At 39.9% G+C, this 27,273-nt stretch overlaps 1 protein-coding gene across 1 annotated transcript in view; it reads right to left on the bottom strand.

Annotated features, from left to right (window-relative positions):
- Positions 1-9,492: 9,492 nt before the first annotated feature.
- Positions 9,493-27,273, bottom strand: part of HYCC1 (hyccin PI4KA lipid kinase complex subunit 1) — a gene marked incomplete at its 3' end in the record, with an annotated part of 37,847 nt that continues 20,066 nt past the window's right edge. Inside the window, exons 4-11 of the mRNA XM_084260212.1 lie at positions 24,954-25,133; positions 21,965-22,045; positions 21,444-21,559; positions 21,035-21,130; positions 17,993-18,109; positions 17,150-17,237; positions 16,489-16,648; positions 9,493-10,049 (exon numbers count right to left, since the gene is read on the bottom strand). Coding sequence (XP_084116338.1) covers positions 9,493-10,049; positions 16,489-16,648; positions 17,150-17,237; positions 17,993-18,109; positions 21,035-21,130; positions 21,444-21,559; positions 21,965-22,045; positions 24,954-25,133 — 1,395 coding nt within the window. The remainder of the gene's footprint in view (positions 10,050-16,488; positions 16,649-17,149; positions 17,238-17,992; positions 18,110-21,034; positions 21,131-21,443; positions 21,560-21,964; positions 22,046-24,953; positions 25,134-27,273) is intronic.

The following is a 27,273-nucleotide window of genomic DNA, read 5'->3' as shown; positions in this document are numbered from 1 at the left end:
TCAGCAATGCTTTGTTGAAGAAACATGTCAGATACGGCATCTGGAAGCAATAAGGACTTGCCTCTATTGATAGAATTTGCCCTCCAGTGTACAGCAAGGAAATTTAGGTCTTACTCCTAATGACTGTTTTGGTAACATCCCTCTGCAAAGGTTCCAAGTACGTCCCCAAAGGTTTATAGCAGACCTGCAGCACTACCCCAGCTAAAATGTTTTCACTGCTCTTTACCCAAGAGATTTCAGCACAAAGACCATGTAGCCAGTTCCTATATGTTTACATCTGCCCTGCTGCTCGTGTGCTGTGCTACTCCACCAACCTCACCGCTACCTGGGCCTGTCGTGGCCCTGTCTGTGCTCATACTCCACTTACAAAAGCTGTTCCGATGTGTTTCTATGGCAAACATTTCCACTCACTGCTGCATGAGTGGCCTCTTGTTAGTTCTGTTATGCAAACTCCTTGTATCATTAAAAAAAACCCCAAACTTCTCAGTTGCATCACACCAGCCAAATCAGTAAGACAGATGACTTCTTTTATTGGCGTGTCTTGTAGACCCAGATCTGTGCTCGTCCTTGTTCTGTGTAGGCACCATCAGCTATGCCATGCCAGGCGGGCAGCACGGCTCCTCCATCACACCATACTTGCCATTTCCACACACCTTGTGAACTGCAGGTTCCTCATTTTCCTCGTTGGTTGATACCTGCAAACCTAGAGATGTCCAGCTTCCAACCCTCCATCCCTATTGATGCCTCCTTCACACCTTGAAAGGTCAGACCTGGCAAAAGCCTTCACACCATCTCTTCCATAAACTCCCTCAGACATACAGCTGATGGCTAGTACATTCCTCAAATCCACTGAATTCCATTGCCTCCTTCAGCTTAAGGGGCACCTCAAAAGCCAGCCTGGTAGCCACCTCCAGATGATCACAGCATTCATTTCCTGTAGTTGTTACTGTGGTAGTACCAGCTCTGGGTTCCTCTCCAAGAAGAGAGAGGAGCACAAGTTTTAGGGAGAGGGGGCACAGAGTGCCTTAGCACAAGCCCTGCCTGATGGGAAGATGCCTGACACTGGTCAGGTGGGAGCAGTGGGAAAAGATGGTTCCTCCAAAAGCTCTCCCCACCCCCCCAGAAGCTCTCAGCTTTATGCCTCTCATTTCATGCAGCCTGCAGAGACAGGCAGAGAGGAAGCACACGAGATGTTCTGAACTGCTTGTAAGGCCTCTGGGTACCTCCCATTCACCTCCCTTCCCACAGCTCAGTACAAAGTGGGCTTTATACGACGTGTCCCTCTTCTCAAGCATGAAACAAAACTACCCCTCAGTGCTCACACTGCGCAGTGCCTGCTCTCAGAGTAGGAAGGAATAATTACAGGGAGTATGAATGTAGCACTGAATGTCAAGACGTATTAAAGCTGCTCAATATCTCAGGATTGAATAAAGGTGCTTCCAAGGCGCTGCTTTTCTGCCTGAAATTAAATTATGGCATCAAATACCCTATGAGTGGATTTACCTAGTAACTAATTTTGTTGGCATATTTAACAAGTTACTCATCTCACCATTACCAGAATGCATCAAAACTCCCTGTGCTCCCAAGCATCACTGAGCTTTTTATCCACTACTGCTCCTGAGGTACAGAAACACTCTGTCATTCATCGAGAACAGAGCGCACATGCTGCAGCACCACGTGTGCCAGGCTTTACAGAAGTGGTGGATCACACAGTGTGGGGCCTTGGAGAAACCCTTTGCTCAGTAACTTCTCAGTCACTTATCCGTAAGCACAATCTGTTTTGTGTGAGGATGCCTCAGCATCATTACCACTGGCGATGGCCTCTGTCCTCACTCCTACAGCCACACATCAAACTAACTGGCTGCCATGCGAAGTTACAAACACATCTGATGATGGTCAGGAAGCCTTTCTTGGACCAATACATGATTAAAATCTCTCCTCAGCCCTTCACTGGACCAGGGAAGACTTGAACACCTGAAACACATTTGGGTTCCTGCTAGATTCAAGGGCCATACTTAGCATAACGTGGCTTTCCACACTGGTAGAAGGAAAAATTGTGTTCTCATGGATAGCCAAAGGAGCTTTAAGTTACGTGCTTGATGCAGTGCACGAGGCAGCCGAGGCTGAATAGTTAAGAACCAAGCCTCAGATCTGTCTGAGGATTCAGCTAGAGCTGAACAGGCATCCTTCAGCTGTAAAGAAGCTTTAACAGCCTTGCTGCTACTCTACACTTAAATTCAAAAGCTGGTAAAGCTGTTAAATATTTTTAAAGTGGGATCCTGAAGCAAGAATGGCAGCAACAGGAACGCTGATTTGTGCCCCGGTTCTTTCCTTCTTTCCTGCTTTGGACTTGTAGAAACACAAGTATTTCACGGTTACTCATATAGCCCAAATAAATGCAGTTCCAATCTTAACTCCTGGTACCTGACTTATTTCAAGCTGATCTTTCCATCCGGGCCAGCAGAACTACTAAAGCAGATCTATCCTTCCTGGACATCTGCCAGCTTGTAAGGCCTCCAGTAAGAACAGGACAGCTGCCGACACTGAGCGATGCTGAAGTGATGCTGTGCTGAAACTTCGGCTTCACGCAGCAAGAAGGGGGGTGTGGGGCTCAGGTTCAGTAGGAAGCAGTAGCGAGGCAGCAATGCTGAGCCGGCTGCTCGGGATGAGAAGGAAGCAAGAGGTAGGATGAACACTTCTCGGGTGTCAGAGAGGAGCTCCCCATCTCAGGATGGGCTGAATCTGTTTGACAGCGCCTGTGCCTTTCTCCAGGCAGCACAGAGAGCACTGAAGAGAGAGCTACAGAGAGTAGCTGAACAGCAGCTGGAATGGTTTTCTTTAACGGCTGAAATGAGGACTATAAATCCCAATTAACTCACAAGCAAACAATCTTCTGGGGACTATCAATGCTGTTACCATGCAAAAGTCTTTCCATTTTGTGATTTACCACAGCAGATCTCTCTGGCACCACCATTCCAGGGCAGGATGGCCTGCTGGAAGCTGACATTTGGTATGACAGTTGGCTCGCACTTGATTCCAAAATGTTATCGCATATACTGTTATCCCAATTATTCAATCAGAATTATTAGCAAAGCCTGAACTGCAGGTTATTAACAACAGTGAAACCATGATGCATTTTAAAAACACCACAAAATAAAAATATTAATATTGTGGTTTAAAAAAAAAATCACAGGAAACTCTACCTAGAAACTCTCTGTAGATGACTGGCTGCCAGTGTTAGTCAGCATTAACAAGAGCAACAACAACCACGTAGCTTGTCAGGAGCACGGTGTGACTCACACCAACTTCCACAAGTCCTTCTGCACCATTACATTTCAGTATTGTCCCAGCACATTTAGAGTAACAGATAATTAAACACAACCTCATCTTAAAGAAATCAAGCTAATGAAGCGAGCAGCGTGCAATGTAAAGGCTCGTTGCGCAAAGGTTTCTGGAGCCACAGTGACGCCTTTCCCACTACCCTGAATTAGCAGATGGATTTATTACCTGGCAGCTGTGGGTTGGGAGAAGGCCCCCACACTGCACCCACCCTTAATACAGAACTACATTAACATAAACCATGAAAAACAATTCTAATACAAGCTCAATGCAGGCAGCTAGCTGTAAAGTCTGCAGAAAGAGGAGTAATTTCTGTAACTGGTTACTAACTCCTTGTATTACCCTCAAACATCCTTGTTACTGGGAGTTGCCCAGCAGGCTCTCAGGTACTCCCATCTTCCGTTAAGGGCTGTATTTTGGGGTACCATTACCTTCTTTTGTTCTCACTACCACACTTTGGGAAGAGAGGAGGTACTAAAATTCACTTTGTCCTTCACTAATCAGTAACAATTCCAACCTGAAACCATGTAAGACCCCGTTCTAAGCACTGCCTTGCACCCACTGTAACAGAAACAGCAAATCTTGCAGGCTTTGGAGGCCAATGACAGCATCAGGTTTAATTTGTGCCTTTTGGAAAAGAAAGCATTTAGCTTGTTGAAGTGAAATATTCGGAATCTTGAGAATTCCTTTTTGACCAGTTTGTATGAAAGGAAACTGAGTCTTCTCCATTCAAAAGAACAGGCTCAAGATTGACATTTCTCTACAGCATTTCCCCAGAGACTATGTTTGTAAAGGCAAAGGAAAGACACGTTTAACAAAACGCACAATCACAACCCTGGACCTACAGAAGAAGAGAACTTGCTTGTGCAGAGAATCTGCTCAGGAGATGCCCACAGGAGACCATCCTAGAGGGAAGAAGGACCCAGGAGAGCTGGTTGAAGTTCAAGAAGTATCTGCTCCAGGCTCCAGAATGGTCCATCTCAACACACAGGAGATCAAGCAGAGGTGGCAGGAGGCCTGGGGTGCACCAACAAGGAGCTCCTAACTCAGCTTACAAATGAAAAAAGCGTGTAGAGGTGGAAGGAAGAGCAGGGGAGCTAAGGGAGTTACAGGATGCACTACCCATGCCTGCAGATAGGGTTAGGAAAGCCAAAGCCCAAATGAAGGAGAATCTGGAAAGGGAAGTAAAGGTCAGCAGGAAAAGCTTCAGCCAAGTTATCAGCAACAGGAAGAGCAGAACTCCATGACCAGTTAGGGCAGAGAACCTGCTGAGAGGAGATTTGGAAAAGCCCGAGTTACTTGCTGCCACCTCTGCTCCTGTGGTCACCAGCAAGAGCAGGCCTCAGGACCCCCAGGCCTCTGAGAGCAGACTGGTGCCTCAGCAGCCAGGCTCAAAGGGCCCTGACCAGTGGCACCAAGCCCAGCCAGCCACCCGGCCTTACTGCTGTACACCAGGCACCAGCACCCAGCCCGGGCCAGGGCAGTTAAAGGTTGATCCCCAAGATGGGTGATGACACAGACATCACCCTTGGCACGTCTGCAGGTAACAAACCTGGGAGCAGAAGGGTGTGCTGCGGCTCACAGGGACATCAACAGGCAGGAGACGTGAGCCAGCACACAAACCTTGGGAAGGTTCAAGGGCACCGCCGAGTCCTGCTCCTGGGGACAAGGCACCCCAGGCACCAGCACACACGAGGCCCAGGCAGCCAGAAAGCAGCTTTGCAGAAAATGCCCCAGGGGTCTTCAGAAACAAGGAGAGTGTGGGCCAGCCACATGCACCCTCATGGCAAAGGCAGCAAACAGCCCCCAGCCAGCAGGTCACAGAGACACGGTGAAGCTGGCTGGACAGAAGAGCTCATTAAAGACATGTTGCAGGTAACGGCTGCACACCAAGCCACTGTCACACCAAGACCATCGGGACCACCCTGCTGCACAAGCAGTGCCACATTACTGACAGGCCAGTCACCTACTTCTGCCATCGACCAGTTTACAGCTCACCCTTTGCCTGTGGGTCAGTGTGTCTCAGACGTGTGGTGCAGCCCTGGCACCTCACCTGACAAGGCTCCATCTGCACCGCCCACGTCTGTGAAACGGTTACATGGCATATTTTAGGTAATACACCACCAATCTTACCGTGATTTCTAGTTGTCTATAATGAAAACTGAACAAATCCATTGCTTGTGTGGTTTTCACCAAAACCAGTAAAGAGGTGACGCAATTTTCTGGTGTAAAAAGCGTTTACAAAAGGATACAACTTCAAAAAGAACCCAGTTTATTTTACTGTCCAAATTATTAAACACCAAACAGGACAACCTTGGAGTTTATACATTAGGAATGTAAGTTTTCATGTACAATTAAGAGAACACTCCACTGTAAAAAAGGTGGAATACTATGTTACTAAACCAGAACAGTATCACACAAGGAACTGAAGAATATGAGAAAGTGTGGGACATTCATTTAAACTCAGGTTCTCAGGTGAAGACAGACATTACAGACTGACACACCTATTATTCCACAGATTTTGGTCAATATTAAGAAATGTACACATCTAGTAATAGAAGAATTATCCAAATACAAAAGGCAATATATTACACACCTATATACAGCACTGTTAGCCTCAAACACTGACAAAAGGTATCAGACATAATTAAATTAGAAATTTCTAGAGTCCTCAGAAATCAGAAGAGACCTCCCTGGAGGGCAGTGTGGTTCTGTACCTGTCCTATCAGGTAGTCAAGGCAATTCAAGGACATTTCACTCCCTGCAGCTCTTATCTATGGCAAGTGGTTAGAGGCCATGTGCTTTCTGCACTAATGTTACAGATTCTCACAATAAAAAAAAATCTTTTCAGCTTCAACAGTTTTACAAGTGTTGCTGCTCAAAGCCATCATTGGAAACAGTGCCCTTCCATCTAGAACAGTAAGGTCAGTTGTAAGTGTCAGCATTAAAACAACTCCTCTTGTTATCTTTTGAGAGGATCCACTCCTACATAAATTTTTCCTAAAGAATGCTGCAGCCACGTGTGATGCCTGGAGTGTATTCATCAGAACTACCCACTCCTGGGTAGACTGAAATAGGGGATGCCTTAACACGTTCTCCTTAGGCTGTTAGAAGACTTCTACTTCTTTAATGTGTATTTGTCATTCCTCAGTCTAACATGATCATATAATGCTCAAAACCCCAAAGCCCGACAATTTTAGAAATAATGTGAAAGAATGAACGTATCTGCTTCCTGCCCAACTCCCCCCTCGCTCTCTTCCCCACCCCTCCAATCCTGCACCACGGACATCTGAACATCAAATAATTCTGCTCTCCCTTCCCTTATCCTGCTTTTTTCTTTCCCATTTAAGAAAAGCACAAGTTTTATTACACAGATCAGTTCTTTAGACTTGATCAGTATCAAGGTGTGATGTCAGTTCACAAAAACATGCTCGCTGTGTAAGTTGCTCCACAGACACACATATTTATATGAAGTCACATATATGTAGAAACAGCAGCTTTTAGTACCAAGAACCTCTCCTTTCTTCATTTTCTCAGAAAAGTACGATGATTTCTGTAATTTCAGTCGTTCCATTATGAACTGACATCTTGGCTTGATCACAGTTGGAATAACTAGTTGGATTAAATAAAAGGATAAACCAAATTTACTTCAACACTGATTTCTAGCCAAAAGTATTGTAAACATTAGGTTACATATCTACTAGATCCTTCAAAATTCTGATTATTTATATCTAAAGTGACAAAAATCTTTCCAGTAGAATCAACATCTTATACCAATGCCCAGTTTGGAAGTTTCTATGTGGAGATGACCAGAACAACCATGAACTAAATGAAACAAAACAAAACCAGCAGAATTACTTAAAAATTCTACTCCCTTAACACTAACTCATAACATCGCAACAAACATTTGCCAATTGCAGTTTTATTTACCTATTCTAGTTTACATTTCAGTTTAAGTTGCTGCCAAGTGTTTCCAAAGTACACTTGCCAATTGCAATTTTACCTACTCCAGTTTATGTTTCAATTTAAATTACTTTAAAGTCTTTCCAAAGTATTCCTAAACACTACACGCCAGAGCTCCAAGTTCCGTGGGTTGTTTCCTCCTAACACCTAGAACAAACCTCAAGGGAAGGGAGAGCTTTCCATGGGGTATGCATAGTGCCAGCCAACATCTGCTACCACCTGCCTAAAGCCCTTCTTGTGCTTGTGCATCTCCAGCAGCCACGTGTCACTCTGTCTGAAACAAATGTGCTGTCTAACCCCCTACTGCAGAAAAGCCTGTATGGGAGATGCAACATTTTCTGCTGCACAAAGTAGTTACAAAAACGTTCAACTTCAGAGAAATGGCTTGTTTCACTGGCCAAAGTATTAAACACTCACCAGGGCTAACCTGCAGTTTATACACTAGGAATGTAAGTTAGAACACACATCACTAAAAAAGGTGGAATACTGCATTACTAGAGTAGAATGATGTCACACAGGAAAACGAAGAATGAGAGTGTGGCACATTCATTTAAATGCTCTCACGTGAAGACAAGCGTCTACAGGCTGATGGCAGCTATCCCACAGATTTTGGTAGATACTAGGAAATGCACACATCTACTCTGTGGTCTTAGAAGCAGAATTATACAACTAACTTATCCCTATCAACTATGGTTCTTCATATTTTCATTAATTAATCTGTGTATTAACAGCTATGAATCTGAATAACATTAGCTGCTTAAAAGCTACTTGTGCTTCTGTTTAAGTCAAAACGGGATATTTAACCTTATCTCCAGGCAGATAGGAAAGTCTACCAGAATTGCAGTGTTTGCTTTCTTGACAATAAGGGACCATTAGCTGCAGAAATCTGGGCAGGATCTTCATTCTATTTCTCCACTCATAATAATATAATGCCTGTTTATTAGCTAATCACTGCTACTGCAGCAATTTTGTCAGCTATTCCTTCTCCATAGTTCTGCACAAGAAGTTTTACTGTCCATTTTTAATTAAAGTCGCAATGTTACAAAAGCTGGTATCAAAAAAGGTCACCAAACTAACTGAAGGTTGAAGGTCAGGTAACCTTGAACAGGCTGTTTTAGAATTTCAAACTAGAAAAATAATAGCTATAAAAGACTAGGAATTACAGTGCTTGTTATATTTACATTGTAATTTCCCTTTGCGCTTGCAAGTTACTGGAAGTACACATCCTTTGGTAGTATTCTCTTAGTCTCAAGTAAGAGGCTCACATTAAACACATTCACACTCCTGATTCGTTTGACTTCGTGCAAAGGGCTCATACCTTGTTTTCTACACAACTGCATTACATAAAACACATTTCTTCACCATAAACCATAAAAATACTGGTGACAGCGACTTTTCCATGAGTTGCTTTGTGCCTGATATTTTTACATCTGAAACACAGTCTGTCACACAATTTGTAAGTCTAAGCAGCGACTACTATAGCAACTGATGAAGACTCCCATCCTCAAGTACTGCTGCTGTGTGACTTTTGGCCCAGTTTCAGATGCACAGACAAACCAAAATGCATCTATAATCCAGACTCACAAATGTATAAAGTATGAACACTGCAACGTGTACTAACTACCATCACAAAAACTGCCCTAACATCCAACACTGAACTGATGCTTCTGGTTTTACCCCGATACGTACGCGCAGCTTTCTCACAGTTAACGTAACAGAGTATTTGTTCTTACACAGCCCCTTCCAACACTTCACACCCATACTGCAAGGCTTCTCTCAAATAGAACAATCACTTGCAGTTTCGCCTCTGCAGAAGAGCAGACCCTGGGAAAGAGGCTCTGTTTGCTCCCACATTGCACATTTGGATAAAACACCACGCATCTTGGTCAGCAGCTAAACAGCCAATCCAGGCTCATTAAATGGTGAAGCACTAAGCTTCACATGATGCTGTAAGCAATCAGGGGTATAAATACAGTGAGTCAAAGAGGAACTTTCCTATTACAAGCAGGGACAAAATAATTACAAACTGTTGTCTATTTGCTATTACTGTCCATAACGAGCCAATTAAGAATTTGTGGGCTTGACATGTAATAAAGTAATGTATACCATATTAAGGAGATTCATATACCAGTGTACCAATATCAGCATAAACCCTCAATATTAGATTTTTTCATACATGCCAATTTAAGATCAATCTGTTGACAAAGTTATGCTAATACTGGGAGGTCGCTGCTGATTAGGCTGTTTGCTTAAAATGGGAAGATCTGTTCTTTCAGTTCCATATATGAGCTTTTCCTCCTGAAGACTGCAAGCCGAAAACCTGTTTGCCTCTGTACCAGATGCACCACCACGATTACTTGGAACTGTGACACCACTGACCTGTTCAAAGGATTTACTGAACACAGTCGTGGTTGTTCTGGCCAGACTGTGACTGCCAGGCTTAGGCAGGGACTGGCTAGTTGTCAGTGTCAGTCTCTTCAGAGAGACGAGCTCTAGATTCTCACTCATGGCTCTCTGAGTTTGTTTTCGTGACAAGTGGTCTCTGCAGGTTTCTCCTTCTTTTTCTTTTCCTCCAGCTTTACTTCCTCCAGACCTTCGTTGGCTCTTCCCTAAGAGGTTCTTACTGCTCGTGTTGCTGCTGTTAGATAGGGCAGACTGACTCGTGCTAGAAGCAGCCCTAGAGTAAAACCCTTCATCAGTTTCAGACACTTCTATCAGTTCTTCTTGAATGGCTAAATCGGAATTACCTGCATGGCAGAAAGAGAAATAAAGAATTAGTAATTGACTCTCTCACATGAATTGATTTTAGGTATTGCTAGATTTTGGTATGTACAAGCACGAAGCCATACAGCCATAGGACAGAAGGCAAACCACTTACCTATTCCATTACATTTTGGAATGAAGGTTCATTAGGATATAAAGCCACAGCAAATAATGCTGCATTACCCAGATCAAAAAAGCATGCCCCCAATCTCATTTTGTAGTGATTTTGGAAGGGAAAATTGCAGTCTTGTTAATTCATGCAGGAGATTAGAAACTTTCAGATTAGAAGATACTAACAGAACAAAAAAGTATAAATCTTATTTTGAGTAAGTGCTCCAATACATGATTTTGCAAAGCTCATTGATTATGAGGATGTGTGATCAATGCCCCAGGACACCCAACACGGCACCTGCATGTTTAGCAACCCAAGATTGCTTTAGGACTGAAAGGTCACCTTCTGCATCATAGGTCTGGTGGTATGAGCTGGAAACTCAAGCACCTGAGATCTCCAATATAGAGTGAATGGTGGTATTTGGGAAATACGAGGTACACAGCCAGACGCTTTTCACCTCTGTTTTGATGGATTTTTTATATCATTGATCACTGGATTTTGTAAACCAAATAAATATGCCTGATAAACTCAAAGATATGCTGAGCGTATTTTCTCCAGATTAAATAAATCTACTTGCAAGTATGTTGTCATTGTCTGTGGCACAGACGAGGCTGTGTGCAATACATGCATTTTTGTTATTACACATGCAAATATATTAACTGCAGACTTCAATCTTCCAAACATGCAGCAGTGACCCTTTCAATCAACAGCGGTACCTTAGAGCGCAGCTACAAGTGCTCTGCTAAAACTGCACTCTGCCAGATGAGGTTATTCCATCCTCCATCATTTTTCTTACAGATTTTTGCCTCCTGATTTCTGGCATGCCTTTGCTGTCAGTTCTAGGATCTGTAGCTGTTTCCTGTACTCCCTGTAAATGCTGAACATCATTCTCTGCTAGTGTTCTGCTCTTTTCCCCATTCCCGGTCCTCTCTCCAGCCACACTTGTGACACTAATCTCAGGTATGACAAAGTTGCCCAATTCAGTGGCATCATTACCATTCTCTGGTTGCTCTAGAATTAAAGATGGATGAGAAAAAAAACAAACACAAAACACAAAAGATGTCTGAAATGAAACATGAAACAAAAGGCAATAGATACAGATGACTAAAGCATTATGAATTAAAGCAGATGTTCACATATTAACCTCTTGTTAATTAGCGACATTAGCAAGTATGGAGTTTTGATTTATGTCTAAATTGCAGGTTTTAATCCTCCAATTATTGGCCTGCACCCACACACTGGAAAGCCCTATGCTCTATTTTTAAAAATTTAAATTTCTGAGAATCATGAAACAAACAAACAGAGATTCTGAGAAATCAATGAACTCTTCATAACCCACTTTTATGGCTGTATTCCCTGTATCAACACGCTCTAGCAAAATTTATTTTTATAGTGAAATGGCATATCAACTTCCAAATTCTAAGCCAACTCAAGTGACTTCTATTTTCTTTCTTCATTTAAAAAAAAAATTCAAGGAGAAAGATATTTACAAGTAGGAAAATTCTCCAGTTACCAAAATCAACTTATTTAGATAAAACCTATGAAGTTTTGCAGCAGTTTCTGCCACCTACTAATTATATACCCTAAACATTGATGCCCTCAGCCTTTTAAGCTTCTTATGCAAGCTTAGAACTAAATTAGTTTGCAATAAACTTGTATCACACAAGTCAGTTACTAATAACAATTGAGAAAACAGGATTAAGCTGAGGGCAAGGGAAAGCACCACAACCTTCTGCAGCACTGGAAAACCAAACAAAAGACATTAAGGCAAAACCCAGTGCAGCTTGGTTTTGAGGTTACTTCTTTTTATCTAAGTCATCAACAGCAGATACACAAGTGCTCAGTCTGGCAAAAAAAAAAAAAAAATTAAAATATTTCAAGACAGTCAAAGATTCCTGCAGGCATGGCCTGAAATCCCCAAGTAAAGAGAACACTCCCCTGCTACTCAAAGTATGGGAATGGTGGTAGTGTGTAGGCACAAGGAACTTAATGCTATTTAGTGATATGAACACAATAGTTCCCACAAGGTCCTGGTAAAAATCCCAACCCAAAAGATGCCTGTCTATGTTAGACAGGTTTGAGAACAATGAACTCTTGAGAAGAAAAAAGTGAAAATAAATGTGAGTCAAATCTTATGGAAATTCTAAGTATACACAAGTAACAAGTTACAACCCCAGCAACCTGACAGCTCCATGGTGTCTGGAAGGTCTTTTAAAAGGTATTCAGAATTGCTTTATCAGTATTAGCTCTACAGCCACAAAACTGCATTTACATGAACCACAGAACTAAAAAGAGAAACCAACAGGTACTGGTAGTCACAGCACATCCTCCATGAAGGGGTATATAACCATGGAAATGCAAGTGAAGAAGAGTAAGAACTACACTATATGTTATATAAATATATATTCTACATGCATTAATGTATGTATACTATATGCAAACACTACAGCAGCAAATTTGACAAAGAACACTAAAACCACAGCTCAACTCAATCCTTGTGCTTGATTCATAACACAGCTCTTTCAGACCTGAGGACTAAGTAAGGACCAGACTACACTGCCAGTTTGCACACGTACAGAAGTGTCAGTACAGGCAGTTAACTGACAGAATGAAGTCCATGTCAGGATGAAGTGAAAGAAATTTATGAGGAGATGATTTTTCACAGCAGCAGCAATAATGCTTTTCAGCTGGAGGAGATCCTCTCTTTCCACTGTCCCTGCACTCTTATTGGACTGTAATCCAATTTTAACCACCACAAGCTCAAGCTGCATTTCCTGCACAACATTGTTAGTGCTTGATTTACTCACAAAAGTATCAAGCTTATATCCCAAAATTAACTTTCATTCCACATTCCTAAAAGTTGTAACTGTTTCAGGAACTAATGCTGTTTCAAAATATGTAAGAAAATTCTCTCCGCAGAGATTCAAAGACTCATGTTTCTAAGCCTTTTGGACTCCATGAAAGTCAATTTCTTCAATTTCTTCTTCTCTAGCTGATGTCTGTGCTTTTGTGTTATGTATCTTGACATCACCTGCTTAGCTTTTCTTAGTCTGTCACAGAGTATTTCTCTCTGACCCGTTACCTCTACACGTAGGAGGTTTTCCTGAACAACCCTTTTAGAGGGCACTTTTGGCAGATTTTACATTAGTAAGGAAAGCATTGCTACCATTTGCTTTACTTGTTCCAAAATTCCATTCATTTAGTTGTTTATACCCCTTACACACTATGATTTTTCTAGTTTTCCTCTATTTGTGAATGGAAGCACAGAATCATAGGGGTTGGAAGGGACCTCCAGAGATCATCATGTCCAATCCTCCCCTAGGTTCCCTAGGACAGGTCGCACAGATAGGCGTCCAGACGGGTCTTGAATATCTCCAGAGAAGGAGACTCCACAAGCCCCAGGGCTCTGTCACCCTCACTGTGAAAAAGTTCTGCTGCATATTGTTGCAGAACTTCCTATGCTCCAACTTGAAGCCATTGCCTCTTGTCCTGTCTCCACAGACCATTGAAAAGAGGCTGGCTAGTTCCCATTGTGTCCCACACTTGAGATATTTATTAACATTAACAAGATCCCCTCTTAGTCTTCTTTTCTCAAGGCTGAACAGCCCCAGTTTATTCAGCCTATCCTTGTAGGGGAGATGCTCCAGTCCTTTAATCACGAAGATGCCACTCAAAGCTCGTTTTTAACACACAAACACACAAAAAATTCATGCTAAACAGAAGAGCTAATGCTTCCCTTTTTTAAGCAATCCAATTCAATAGCGCTGAATAATTTGTTGATAAGTTGTGACTAGTATCAACTGACTCTATAAATACTATCCATTTGTGATTATATGGTTCCATTTTGCAAATGGCCTTCACCTTTAGCATCTCTAAATTACCTACCTTAAAAGTCTCCCAAGGCTAATTTGATTTTGGAAAAAAAAAACAAAAACCCTCCCAAGTAACACGTCTAACGAGCAGGTTACAGGACTGAGTCACAGCAAAATTAAATGTTGATGACTTTTTTTTCGAAATGGACTTAAATCTAGAGTTCTAGCAAAGGTTAACAAGAGCTAGTAAACAATTTTTTAAAAGATAAAAACCTAAAGCTCACACTTCTCAGCTGGAAATGTGATCACCTGCAATTCATTTTTTATTTTACACAAATAACTAGTGATTAGGAAGTTTTGCTTTTCTTTGCTTCCCACAAGGGATACTTTGGTTCATCTGGTCTTCCAGTCTTTGTAATGTGTCAGATTAAACTACCTCCCAGCTGTCTCCTCTAGCTTCCTAACCATTTGTACAACTCTTTTTTGGTATACTGATGCCCAAAAATAAAACTGCCAATTAAATTTTTCCCCTTACACCATGGGAGAGAGAATAATGCTCACGATATATATCTGATTTCTACCTATTCCAAAATTTATTTTAATTCAAACAAGTATCTGTAAGCTGAAGCCTCATTCTTCTTTCTTCATGCTGACCCTGAAGATCTAGTCCGTATCTTTTTTTTCCACCAGGAATTGTGGGACACTGAATTATGAGGTCAGGAGACCACACACACTGGCTTTAAAAGGGTTTCTCAAGTCACCAAAAAAAAAAAAGAAAAAAGAATCTGTTAGTATTTTATAATGAAAATTTTGAAGGGATGAAGTGGTATATGCTTAAAACATTTACCATTTAAAATAAAACAATCAGGCAGCAGCCAGCTAATCAAAGACACCACTTTTGGCCTTTAAGCTAGCCTGATGTTTACACAGCCTTCAAACTTACAACTACTCCCACAAGCTGCTAGAAAGGTTCCCCCCCGGCTCCCAGCCCTACACGAACTTATTTTCTTCCTCTCCATTAAATCCTGTACCATTGAGGCAAATCCAAAGTTTCCCCAATAAGCCAAACAAAACATTGACATGAGATTTTTTGGTGTAAATCCAATCCTCATCCCTAATCATGGATTACTCCTCACTTGGGTCATGCTAACTAGATGTCTCTCAACTTCTCCTGCTTCACAAAACTTTCATGAAACACAGCATTCCGCCCCGTTTCTGAGACCTACCGTTATTCTCATTTCCCTTCCACCTCACTGTTTTCTGTTGTGGGGCACACTTGTCCCACCCATTTTTCCTTGAACTTCACCAAGCATCACCCCCTGCAAGGTGGTAACAGTTCTAAAAACTAGATTTCTGTATTTGCTGAAAAATTTGCATTCTTATAAGGATGGTCCTAATACTGGTTCTGTAACACAAAGGGAATGCTTATTTTAATACACTTCCAATTACTAGGAGTGAACTAGCACTCAAGTGTCCCTAATCCATGTTCTTCTCTACCCACTTGTGCTGGTTTTGGCTGGAACAGAGTTAATCTTCTCCACAGCAGCTGGTGTGGGGCTGTGTTTTGGATCTGTGCTGAAAACAGCGTTGATAGCACAGGGATGTTTCAGAGCCAAGGTCTTTCCTGCTTCTCACACCACCCCACCAGTGAGTGGGCTAGAAGTGCATGAGAAGTTGGGAGGGGACACAGCTGGGACAGCTGACCCCAACTGACCAAAGGGATATCCCACACCATACAACGTCATGTTCAGCATATAAATACAGGGTCAGAAGGAGGACGAGGGGGACATTTGGAATGATGGCATTCATCTTCCCAAGTCACCATTACACATGATGGAGCCTTGCTTCCCTGGAGATGGCTGAACACCTGCCTGCCCAAGGGGAATGAATCCCTTGCTTTATTTCACTCGTGCACACAGCTTTTGCTTTACCTGGTAAAATGCCTTTATCTCAACCGAGTTTTCTCACTTTCACTTTTCCATCCCACTGCATGGGGACTGAGTAAGCAGCTGTATAGCACTTAATTGCTAGCCAGGGTTAAACCACAACACCATGATCTAACAGTTTATCCTCTTACCCTTAAATCCAGTTTTTCTTCAAGCAATTTAAGATAAATGAGGTTCTACAGTAAAGTTGTTAAATGTTAATGCTTTAATTCACATACTGTAAGTTACTTTTCAGAAGAAAACAGGAACCAATGCCTCTAAAGAATCAGAACCTTTGCACAGCTCTCTTATACCAAAAGGGGTTTTGGGAGAGGGTGTGGTGGGTTGTGGTTGAGGTTTATGGGAGTTTGTATTTTGTTTTAAAACATGATTAAGGAAAGCAAGAGTATACTCACTCTGAACTGCATTAAGATTCTTATTCACCAGTCAAGAAAACAAACCCCTCCAAAATGCTGCTTACTTACTAGTAATGCAGATGTGCAGTAACAAAATTCTCAATATTGTTTTAAACATGTGAAAAATTTGAGACCTCATTGTAAAATGTGTTTCTTACCATGCCTTTTCCATCTATGCCCTCGGATAGACATGCTAGTCACAGCATTTCTTGATATTCTGGATGAAGTAGGTGTAATTTCAACCTGAATGCATCTTGTACCTTCTTTACTAGATTTCATGGCACCCTGTGGTAGTGAAGCTTTTATTGCATTAGCAACCTAGAACAGAAAATATATGGTTAAGTTCTTAACATGAAAATTCAGATTTTAGAAGAAAAAATCTGTCAGGGAATACTTACTACTCCAAGAAGAATATTGTGTACAATTCCATTTTAAGGTCAAAAGGGGCACTAACTTTTTGCACAAGTTATAAAGAATGCTGGTTACCCCCCAGAACTAATACTCACCACTGTTTTAAAGTTTCCAGTTTAAACACACAGCTATTACTTAGAGTGCTTTTGCACTATCTTCTAAGCTGTCATGATTTAGAAATGTTCTACTGAAATAGCTTGTTCAGTTGGGAAGATGATAGAATAACTAAGTACATTGAAAAGACTTCTGCACATGTTATTTGTATACTTGCAGACAGTGCTATTCACATGAGCCCTGTCACAGAGACCTCACAGGATTTACATTCCTGGTGTGATGTTGCATGATGCATGTTCTCAGGAAGGATTCCCTAGAGTAGAAATTCTACTCAAAGAATGTTGAAATACCTACCAGCAGCGGTTCTGGATATAGTTCCAGCTGTGCTCTATACAAAATGTCATCCATAGCCTTACGAGCCAGATCCCATTCTCCATTGTAACTACAAAGGGAAATAGATACATAATAATAAGCACCTATATCAATAGATGTACCTTCTTGGTCACATAATTGTCAAAGAATTAGTGTTCCTTGAGAGCTCAATTCAGGAGTTCAACTACTCGTGTTCATTGGCAGTAAACCTGCTATTTAGAGAACTTGTTCTGAAGTAGCATGTATGGACATAAAGAATTATTTCTGTTGGCCACCCTGAACAGTTTAAAAATGACATAATTAGTTATCACAGTCACTAAATGTTCTGCAATTCAAACAGATTTTTAAAATATTACTCCACCTTTTGAGTATTCCTGCATTACTAGTCTCTAATTTCAGTTGATAAGAAAGCTTCACATATTAACATGACTATCAAGTGATAGATAGAATCAGGATTTCAGAGAAAAAAAAAGACGACCTTTTTTCCCTAACTAGACTGATGTCAAAACTAAGCATGCAAAATGTGGATAGCAGACAGTTGGAAAAGCAGACTTTGATTTTTTTTTTTTCTCCTCAGCAGTTATACCTATTAAGTGCTGTTCTAGCCCTCTGTCCCCAGTATGTCCCCATCAGTAACTTCAACCAACTAGTTGGAGAGTTATGTTCTCTTCCTGAGGACCTTATAGCTAGACACAGCATCTATCCCCTAGAAAACAGAACATTTTAAAAGGTAGCATGCCTAATTGAGTGTAGAAAATAGGATGACGTTTCTTCATTTTGTATGCATGTCAAAAAACCCAAACCAAACCAAAACAAACTACTTACAAGGCATAATAAATTCCTGTCAGCATCTGGACCATGAACTCAGATGAAACTGGAATCCTGCTGTTGACTCCCTTGTACTTTCTCACTTGTTGGCGAGGATATCCACAGACACAAATTCTAAACAAACCAGGCATGAGTCATTAGCAAATAACGCAGAACCACCTCTGTGTAGAGCACTACAAAGCAAGGTGTTTAGCATGGGCTTCAGTTGCAGTAGACCCACAGGAAGGTATCTATCAACAACACTGTGCTGGAGCAGACCATTTCTCGTTTTGGAAGAGGGGTGGGTATGCCCTCTACCGGCACAGTTCAAACCCTTCACAGGAGGGACATCCTAGGCACCCCTGTCACATTTACATTACCTGAACATAACAGAACAACCAGTAAAAGCAATTCTGAATCCACATATTTGCTACACAGCAAAAAACAACCCTGAGTCAATGGTATTTAAAGATCTAAAGCAGCAGAGCAACTATTACCATTATAGAGAGAAACAAACATCATTGCCTATAATACAGGTGTTCAGTGCAAATTTTCAAGCAAAGAAATCACAAGTGTCACATTCATAAAATTATTCTAAAATCCAGTAAAATTCAGGTTTAGAATTTAGTTCTGAACTAAATTCCACATCAAGTTTTGTAGTCAGAACATTTTGGAAATCAAAGGTTTTGAGTAGTTAAATATTCCATTTGTTGACAACTATTGGACTTATGGAACGACCTTTAATGACATTAACCAAAGTATTTCCTTCTCCAAAGCATAGATTAAAAGGCTGTTATTACTATTAGGAATACATTACTTCAGATTGCTATTTGTTCAAATAGCTTAAAACTCTTAAGTTTTTAGAAACCAGAATGCAAATAAATTTGCACTTTAAAATACACAGTTTGGCTGCACAGTACATGCACAACTAGCTAAAACAAACCTCTTCCAGTTTAGTGAATGAAATCGACTATTCTTAAGATATTGGAACCAAATGAGTTTATCCTCTCACATTTCATTTTGTCCATAAATACTAAGAGTTAAAGCACAAAAGCTCATCTTCTGACTCTTAACTAGTCCTAAACCACAGGAGCCAGTTACCAAAATTAACTTGGTTTAAGAACTCCCCCACATGAATGCCATCCCATTTTCCTCTTCCTTTAGCTCCCCAAAAGAGACTACTATTAGGCAGGTTGAGCAACACTTTAGTTCCAGATAGTCCATAATTTCTACCTTTGGTTTGGCTCAAAGATCACATTTATAATCCACTAAACTAATAAGCATTTCAGTGTTGCATAAAGCCTGAACGGTGGAAGCAGCACTGAGTGCCCAGTTTAAATAATAATGCTAGTTTACATAAAAAACATCTAAGGAGGTCATTTTTACACCAGTGCAAATATTTATGCATTAACTAGATGCTACAGTATAGAAGAAATTGGCAGGTTTTTTTAAAAACATGGAACTCTCAGTAGGAATGTGATCAGTTAACACTCATGGTTATATACAAAACTGTATTACAGAAGGCCAGTATCAGTTTAAAAGCCCTACTCTGATCTGAGGTAATTCCTCTAAAAGGCCTAAAATGCCACCAGCAGAACTGCTTTGCTTTTACATCAGATAAGACACTACTCTTACAAAACAAGACTTAGTAACTGAAGATGCCCAAATGTAAAAAATTTGGATTTACAAAACTTGAGATCAGCACAAAATATTTTTACTGCAATTGTCACATTTACAGTTCACGTTTGTAAAGAAGTACTAAAGCTTTTGGTTCTTTAGAAGAGTCAGAACAATTGAATTAGACTTACTAGAAGAAAACACATTCATTGTGGATTGCTTTCATACAGATCCTCCAGAAGAAACCTAAATTCAACACTGCCCAACAAATTAAAGGAGTTATTCTGTCAGCACCACATCCAAACGGGGTACTGACAGATATTATGGTCTTCACACATAGTCCTTTGAATCCCTGAAATATCAGGGTGAGATTTTCAGTAAGCAAGAAGACATGGATGCTAAAACTAACAGGGAGTGAAGAACCAAGATAAAAATCAAATTGTACAGTATCCAAACATCCAACATTTTGAAGTCGAAACAATCACTTGCATCTACCAGGAATTTGCTTGAGGTTTCTTTTGGAGGCTTTTAAACAGTTGTTGATCCCTAATACAACCAAAACCTAATCAAGCCAAATAAGCAACATCAGTCTCCTGTCCACAATCCTCAGTTTCTATATATTTTCTACCTTAAATTTTAGAGCACCATATCTGAAAAAGATCTTATAAAGACTCTTCTAAGTCTTGCCAAATGCTCCAATGCACGCTCACCTCCTCTGAAGAGGAGAGGATCTTACAGGCATCCATTGCCATGGTTTTTTGTGTGAGGAACCTGGGAACTATGGCTGGTAATAAGCTCATGTTGCTAACTTCAATTTTCCTGGATTAAAGAAAGCATTCTTATTTTTTTTTTGTTAACCCAAAGTCCAATTTCAAAAATCCAGAGACACACATTTACTACCATATTTTCCTCTCAGACAAAAAAACCCCACTGATTAAAAACAGAATCTATTTAAAGCTGAGGTGGGTTTTGGGGTTTTTCTTTTACTTTTCTGAAGTAAGATTTTGGAAATACCCAAAGTATCTGTAAGAATGGATATATTTCCAGTTTCAAGATCCATTACAATTTCAGGAAAATTTGAACTTGAATAGCATCCAAATAGTAAGGTTGCAATGCAAAATTTATGAAAATGTTTCTGATTTTGTTTAGTGCACACCCCCACAACTACTTTGAGTAAAACCTTGATTTGAGTTCTCCACTTAACAGTGCTGCTTGTAAGCCAGGTCACTGCTTCCCCATTTTGAGATCTCAACCCAAAGTCATATGATAGATACTTTAAAAGCAAATAACGCAGCTGGGAACACTTATGAAAAAAGTCAAGTTTACAAGCAGCTTTTGGGAACCTGAAGTTTCATTGCTCCCCCTCCCCTTTTTAAAAAAAAATTCAAACTGCCTTTCAAGTTGAAAATGACATTTAAAGTATAATCAACCTACAGAAATTACCTTGAACAAATCTGACACAACGACTGAAGAGAAACGGCAGGCATGTAGCTCAAGGCAGCATTGTAGCAGAGCAGAAGGAAAGTCAGCACTTCAAACCTGGGATTTACAAGAAACATCAGGATTACATTACCAAATTTATTTCTGAAAAGAAAACAAGTTTACACAGAAGTTTTCAAGAGTTATCAATACAGATTTGATATTTTGTTTCAATAAAATTGACAATTGAGTACTTTGCTTCTGTAAGCTTTTCCTCTTCACATAAGCACTGCTAGTCTTTCTGTATCTACATGTACATGTTTAAAAACAAACCAAAAACCCCACAGCATACATCAATCCATCTTTAACCTATATTAACAATTATAAGAAATCATCAGTGACTCTCAAGCAAAATCCTATTAGAGAATTTCACCTGTTCTGTGCTGTTAACATCTCCCTCTGAGGATGAGGTCCACTGTACACAACCCGGGACAAACCGTGCTGTGATAAAGCTCCTTCAGTGAGAGCCATGGAGCCAATGCTGGAAGGCTAAAGGAAAAGGGGTCATTCAAGACATGTCCACCCAGAGTCCTGCTGCAAGTATGTGAAAATTGACCACCACCAGCATCACCATATTTGTTCATAAAGCTTCTAAAGGCTTAAGGTTACCTGGCTGCTTAGCTTTCTTAGAGCAGAGAAGTTATTTTATACCAGATAAGGTATAAAACAGAAAACACACATAGATGGTGCATGGATATTATGGAATTATGACTATTCAGTCTTGAAGGGGACTCAGAGATCAGCTAGTAGTACTTGGAAGACTGAAAAATACGTTCTTATGTCATCATACAACATGTTAAAATTACTTTTCACTTTTATGCTTTAAAAAGAGGGCCCCCAAAGCATGCTGCTTTTCTTGATCAGTAGAAACTTCACTTTGTAGATATCACTTACCTCATGGTAAACTGAAGGTTTGGACAAAGAGGGAATGGTGAAACTCAGCACTTTGCTGTGTCCCTCTTTGTCAACTATCTCCTGAAAAAGACAGAAGATACAAATGGTTACTCTGTACTATAGAGACCAGACATTCAAAAATCTTAAATGCTGGGTTGGAGTGAAGGGATAAAAAAAGCCAACAAATTATTATAGGGACAGGCAGGGATACTATAACAATCCAAGCTACAAGCTATAAACTCCCTCTGTATTTGCTTTCTATCACTGCATTTGTTTTGTTTCTGAAAACTATTCAAATGACTTAAGGGCACCTGCATTTACAGTGTCCACCTTAAGAACACTATCCAGAAATCTCAATGTATTTAAACAGTGACATCCTTTTCTTTAATTATGCACTATTTGCTAATTTGAAGGTTAACACACAATAATTCTATTCCAAAAACCATTTACCAATCAAGTAATGACTCTACAAGCAATTTGATTTTGAAATACAGCTCTGGAATGACTGCAGCCTCATATGTTTTGACGATAGCAGACACTGCAGCATTTACAAACACCCAAGTCTGACAATACTGTACTTCAAGAGAGCTGCAAGAAGCATGGATGCAAAGCTTTAGGGAAGCTACTTTCCTGCAACACACCAACACAGCAGCACGTTGGCAGGCTTCCCACTCCTGTAGGTTAGGGGAAGACTGATGGGTAAGGCAAAAAATGGTGTGCCTACAAAGCAGAAGAATGTCAGAATTTCCAGAGCATACTTAACCAGTAATGAATACCACACACAAGAACTGCTTCCCCCCCTCAACTTCAGCAGCCAATTTCACAAATCCATAGATAGCTATTTGAGGGGAGTTTCAGCGTCTCCAAACACCCATGCCTTGGAAGACTGATGGATTAAATTCACATTGTAATTATTAAAACTAATGTCTTAAAGTAGAACATGAAGCAGCAATAGAAGACTAAGAAGTATCAAAGAGGCATACACAGCTGTCAGTCTAAAGAACTATACAGCTCCTCCACTCTCCATATAAACCACTGATACTTTGATGCAGAAACGAAGTCAAAAATTAGTGTGGAAAAATAGTTTTCTCAATATATGTGAGGAGAGAGGAAGACAAGCTGGCTACATCCAAACTTTTAGAGTCAAAAAATATCAACATTTTGACTCTTCAGTCTAATCAGATTTCTAATTAAGTTTCAGGAGTGTATTTCAAGATCCAAAGTGTATTAGGAAAAAAAATCCTGAGATGTACAGCCATAAGAGCCAAAAGTATCAACTGCATGCACTACTGCTGTGTGTCTCCAACCTGAATGTAGAACAAACCAATTCATGACCTCAAGGTTCAGCCACAATAATTCCACACACCTGACAACATAATGAATTTAAAGTTGTTCTGAGCAATACTTAAATTTTTCAATTTCCTTCAGCAAGAAACTGCAGGACTCTGTGGCGGTTGTTAATTCCCTCAAGTTCCAAGAGACCATCGTGCATACTTACAGAAGTATTACTATTTGTGTTAGACTATCTCTTTCCTCTTGCTTTTGGTTCTTGCTGGTTAAAGAGAAAACAAGTATCCAAGCAGGTCTAACTACCTTTTCAACTCCTGTATACTGAAGAACAGTATCATCCTGATTGCTTAAGTTCGAAATTTTACATGACATCAATAGGAGGAAAGATGTTAGCATCAGTAACACAGCATTACTTCAGCATGTGTTCATCCTGTCTTAAAGCAGAAGGGCAAAAAATGTAACAAAAAAACCAGGTTGACCTACAGCTTCCAACAGAAGCCTGCTGTAAATAAAGTTCTTATGACCCCTAGCTGTTGTTACCTACGGAGGAAGAAACTATTTATCAGTTAGAGAAGATGTTACTAGACTGGTTAGCTTAACTGTAACTATAATCACTTCCAGGAGAAAAACAATGGATTATAGTCACATCCATCAACCACTTCAGATTACATCATCATGGAAATGAAGAGAGCAAAGTGACTTGAGGTGTAAGGTATACCAGATGCTTTCCAGGAATGTTTTTTTTCTCAGATACACGCATATTTTAAGCCTGCATAAAATACACAATATATTCAACTTTTCTTTAGGCAGAATGTAAGGGCTCAGGCCTTTCTAAACAAACTATTGGGTAGAATATATTTTCACTTGCTTAGTAAAGAGACTTGAGATTATTTTTAGAAGATAGCAGCTGCCTTCTCTAGATTTTTAGAATGGGAAGAGGAGTCTTAGAAGTTGCATCACTATTTCCCTTCCCAAAAAGCCATCCTCAAACACCCAGAACATACAAACCGCACTGAAGAAAATACCAATGAACGTAAGACTGATCTTTCTATAATAGCCATAAAAAGACTAAATGCATAAGGAAAATATGGTGTGTTCTTAAAGGTTCCTTCACAATTTTGTTCCTCAAAGTAATTTACTAACAAATATTATCTTTTTATATAAAATATGACAAAGTCAAAGTTATTATAAAATGAAAGGAGACATTTAATATCTCAAGTCAAAGCAATCTGCTCAGTAGCTGGGAACAAAGAATTTATTGAAAGTGATTTTTTTGTGTTTTCTAGTCATGACAGTCAAAATACTCCAGGGAATATGGGCAACCAGTTCAGAAGTAGTGCCTCTAAAAGCACTCAAGCAGAATAAATTAAATCACCACACCAAGAACTAAGCAACAAGACAAAAAAAACCAAACCCAAACAAAAAAATTAAGAGGACTCTGTTGGCTCCTTTAGCCATCAGTGCACTAACACTTTCCAGGAACCACAAGAACAGAGAAAATATTCATCAAAATAAGAGAACAAAAGGTTATGGTTGCAGATTTTTGACAAGGACACCAATTTGAAGAGTCAAAACTGAGATACCAAATCACTTAATTTCAAATCTGACACAAAATTATTCCTCATAAAATACTGCACAGCATCCCTCCCAAAAGCACAGTAATGTTTTTAGGCCTGAATAATTAAATCTGAATACAAACCAAGTTATAAACTCCTAGGAGAAGAGCCTCTATGCATCCACTGCTCTGCAGATCTCTGCTGGATGAGACAGCAAGATAGCACCACATCAATTCTGGTAGAAACTGCAGTGTAAATCGTAGCAATTGTTTCTCACCACTGCGATAGAACTCGAAGAGCTGATGGCAAACTGGCTCCAGAAGCTGAAATGTAAATGACAACTGTTAATGAATAAAGCATTACAACGAACTGCAACTTGGTGTGGATCAACCCTGCAGACATAACTATGATAAATGTTACATTTTAGTTACTAGGGAGTGCCTGCTGCAGTAACTGCCCCAGTCACCTTAAACACATTTCATCCCTTAAAACACACTTTCAAAGGATAAAAGTAGAGCCTTCCATCCCATGTGAAGAAAGAATTCCATGGCTCCTCTCTCTCACTATTCCTCCAGCCTCAAAGGCATAAATACAGGACACCTGTTATCACCACACTGCATACTAAGCCTGTATCTCTAACACACAGGAAAAGTATCTGAACAAAAGGTCTTGCTATTCTAGAGCTCCAACAGTGCACACAAAATTGCTAGAAGCTTTTATCCACCAAGTGAGAAAAGCTGCATAACATTCAAAGCATTACAAAAACGTGCTATACAGTAGAATTAGCTCACTTTTCCATTCTCATTAAAATCTTCTAGAAACTTCAGTTCATTTAGAGGTTTGAGACAGAAGCAGGAAGTCTCGAGAGTAATTTTACAATCAAATTTGTTAAGTCTATATAAATGGAAGCAATATATTGAACTGGAAGTAATACCTTGAGCTAGAACAAGTTAAGAAAAAGGCAAAATAATTAAGCAATCAATTCACACTGTGTTATTGAATTTAATGTGCATTCTTGTGCTGTCACCTGAATCGGGCCAGATGACAAAACACAGTATTAACCATCATGTGTCAACGTATGGAAGCTGTATTTTCATTCTGTCACCTAGACAGATTTCCTGGACCAAGTGGAAAACACTGTCAAAACCAGCAGGCACTTTCAAAGCCAGCTGAACTGGACACTGAACTCAAGCAAAAACTTAAACGCACATATAAAAGGGGGTTTTTTGCAGCAAACCATCAATTAAGAGTTTGGAACTGTAGAAGTATTTCTTCTTTAAAAAAAAAAAGTGTGGTAGGGAAGATAAAGAGGGAATTTTTAAATTAAATCTTCTAAATAATTTATTTGCAAGTAATAACAAATAGGAGAACCCTATAATCTAAGAAATTACTCCCTGAAAAAAAACCTAGGCAGTCAATGGATTTATATTAGTGAAATTTACAAAATTAAATCTGAGATTCTAGCTCTTTAGAATTAATTTCTCAGCTCCAGTTAGTATATAAAACAGCATTACAGAAAATATTACATTCTCCAATTGCAAATCTCTGAAAGACAAGATTCAAATTATAATATACCTAAAGGACAAACTTTGCTCCTTTATGTCTTACCTCCTAAGTTTTAACATCATAACAGTTCATCTACATGACTCTCAGACTAAACTCATTTCAACCCAGGAATGTTCAAGCTAATAACAGAACTTCACTGAAATGTATTCCTACCAAAAAATCCCCAGAAGTTTCAACTTAATTACATAATTAACATAATTCAACAAAATTATGAAATCCAAACCAGACAGGCATTTTAAAGTATTTCAGACACGACACTGAGAAAAGATACCATAATCATTAGAACTGTCACTGCACTTTGGTTCAGAAAACCATGTATTACTCAACACATTTCCAAAAGTCCTTAAAAACTGTAACACAGATATGTACTTTACTGCTTGTAACACAGCAATCACATTTTCCATTTTATTCTAACTACAACATGCAATTCTTCTTCTATTTGTTCATGTCACACCTTCAGTTTTTCAATGGAGCAAGCATTGAAAAATGTAAGAAACCCGTTCTTCTATGTTTTCCTCCCTCGACTGAGGCAAAGGAGGCAACACTACCAGAAGAGCATGCTGGGGCAAGGGGTGGGGGAGCAGTGGGAAGAGGAATCTGTTTGTTTTCCTCCTGAATACAAAGAAACATCAGCCAACACTTCTTGCCTTCCAATGTTACTTCTAAACCCAAAGGATCTTACAGGTTTTGGTTGTTTTTAAGAAGTACTTTGATCCATTCAAAAAGAGAGGAACTTTTAGCTTCTGAGAGATACAGCTACTCTTGGGAAAATCATCTGTGAAAAATCTACAGCAAAGGCAAAAAAAAATCGTGCCAAGCTAAACTAGTCATTGGTTTTAAGAGCAGAGTATAAAAGATCCTTCTAGAAAACTTCAGCAGCACCATCTTCAGCTTACA

The sequence above is a fragment of the Gallinula chloropus genome, assembly GCF_964237585.1.
Source record: "Gallinula chloropus genome assembly, chromosome: 2".
NCBI lineage: Eukaryota > Metazoa > Chordata > Aves > Gruiformes > Rallidae > Gallinula > Gallinula chloropus.
Note: the sequence above shows the minus strand (reverse complement) of the source record. Positions and strands in the feature narration are given on the sequence as shown.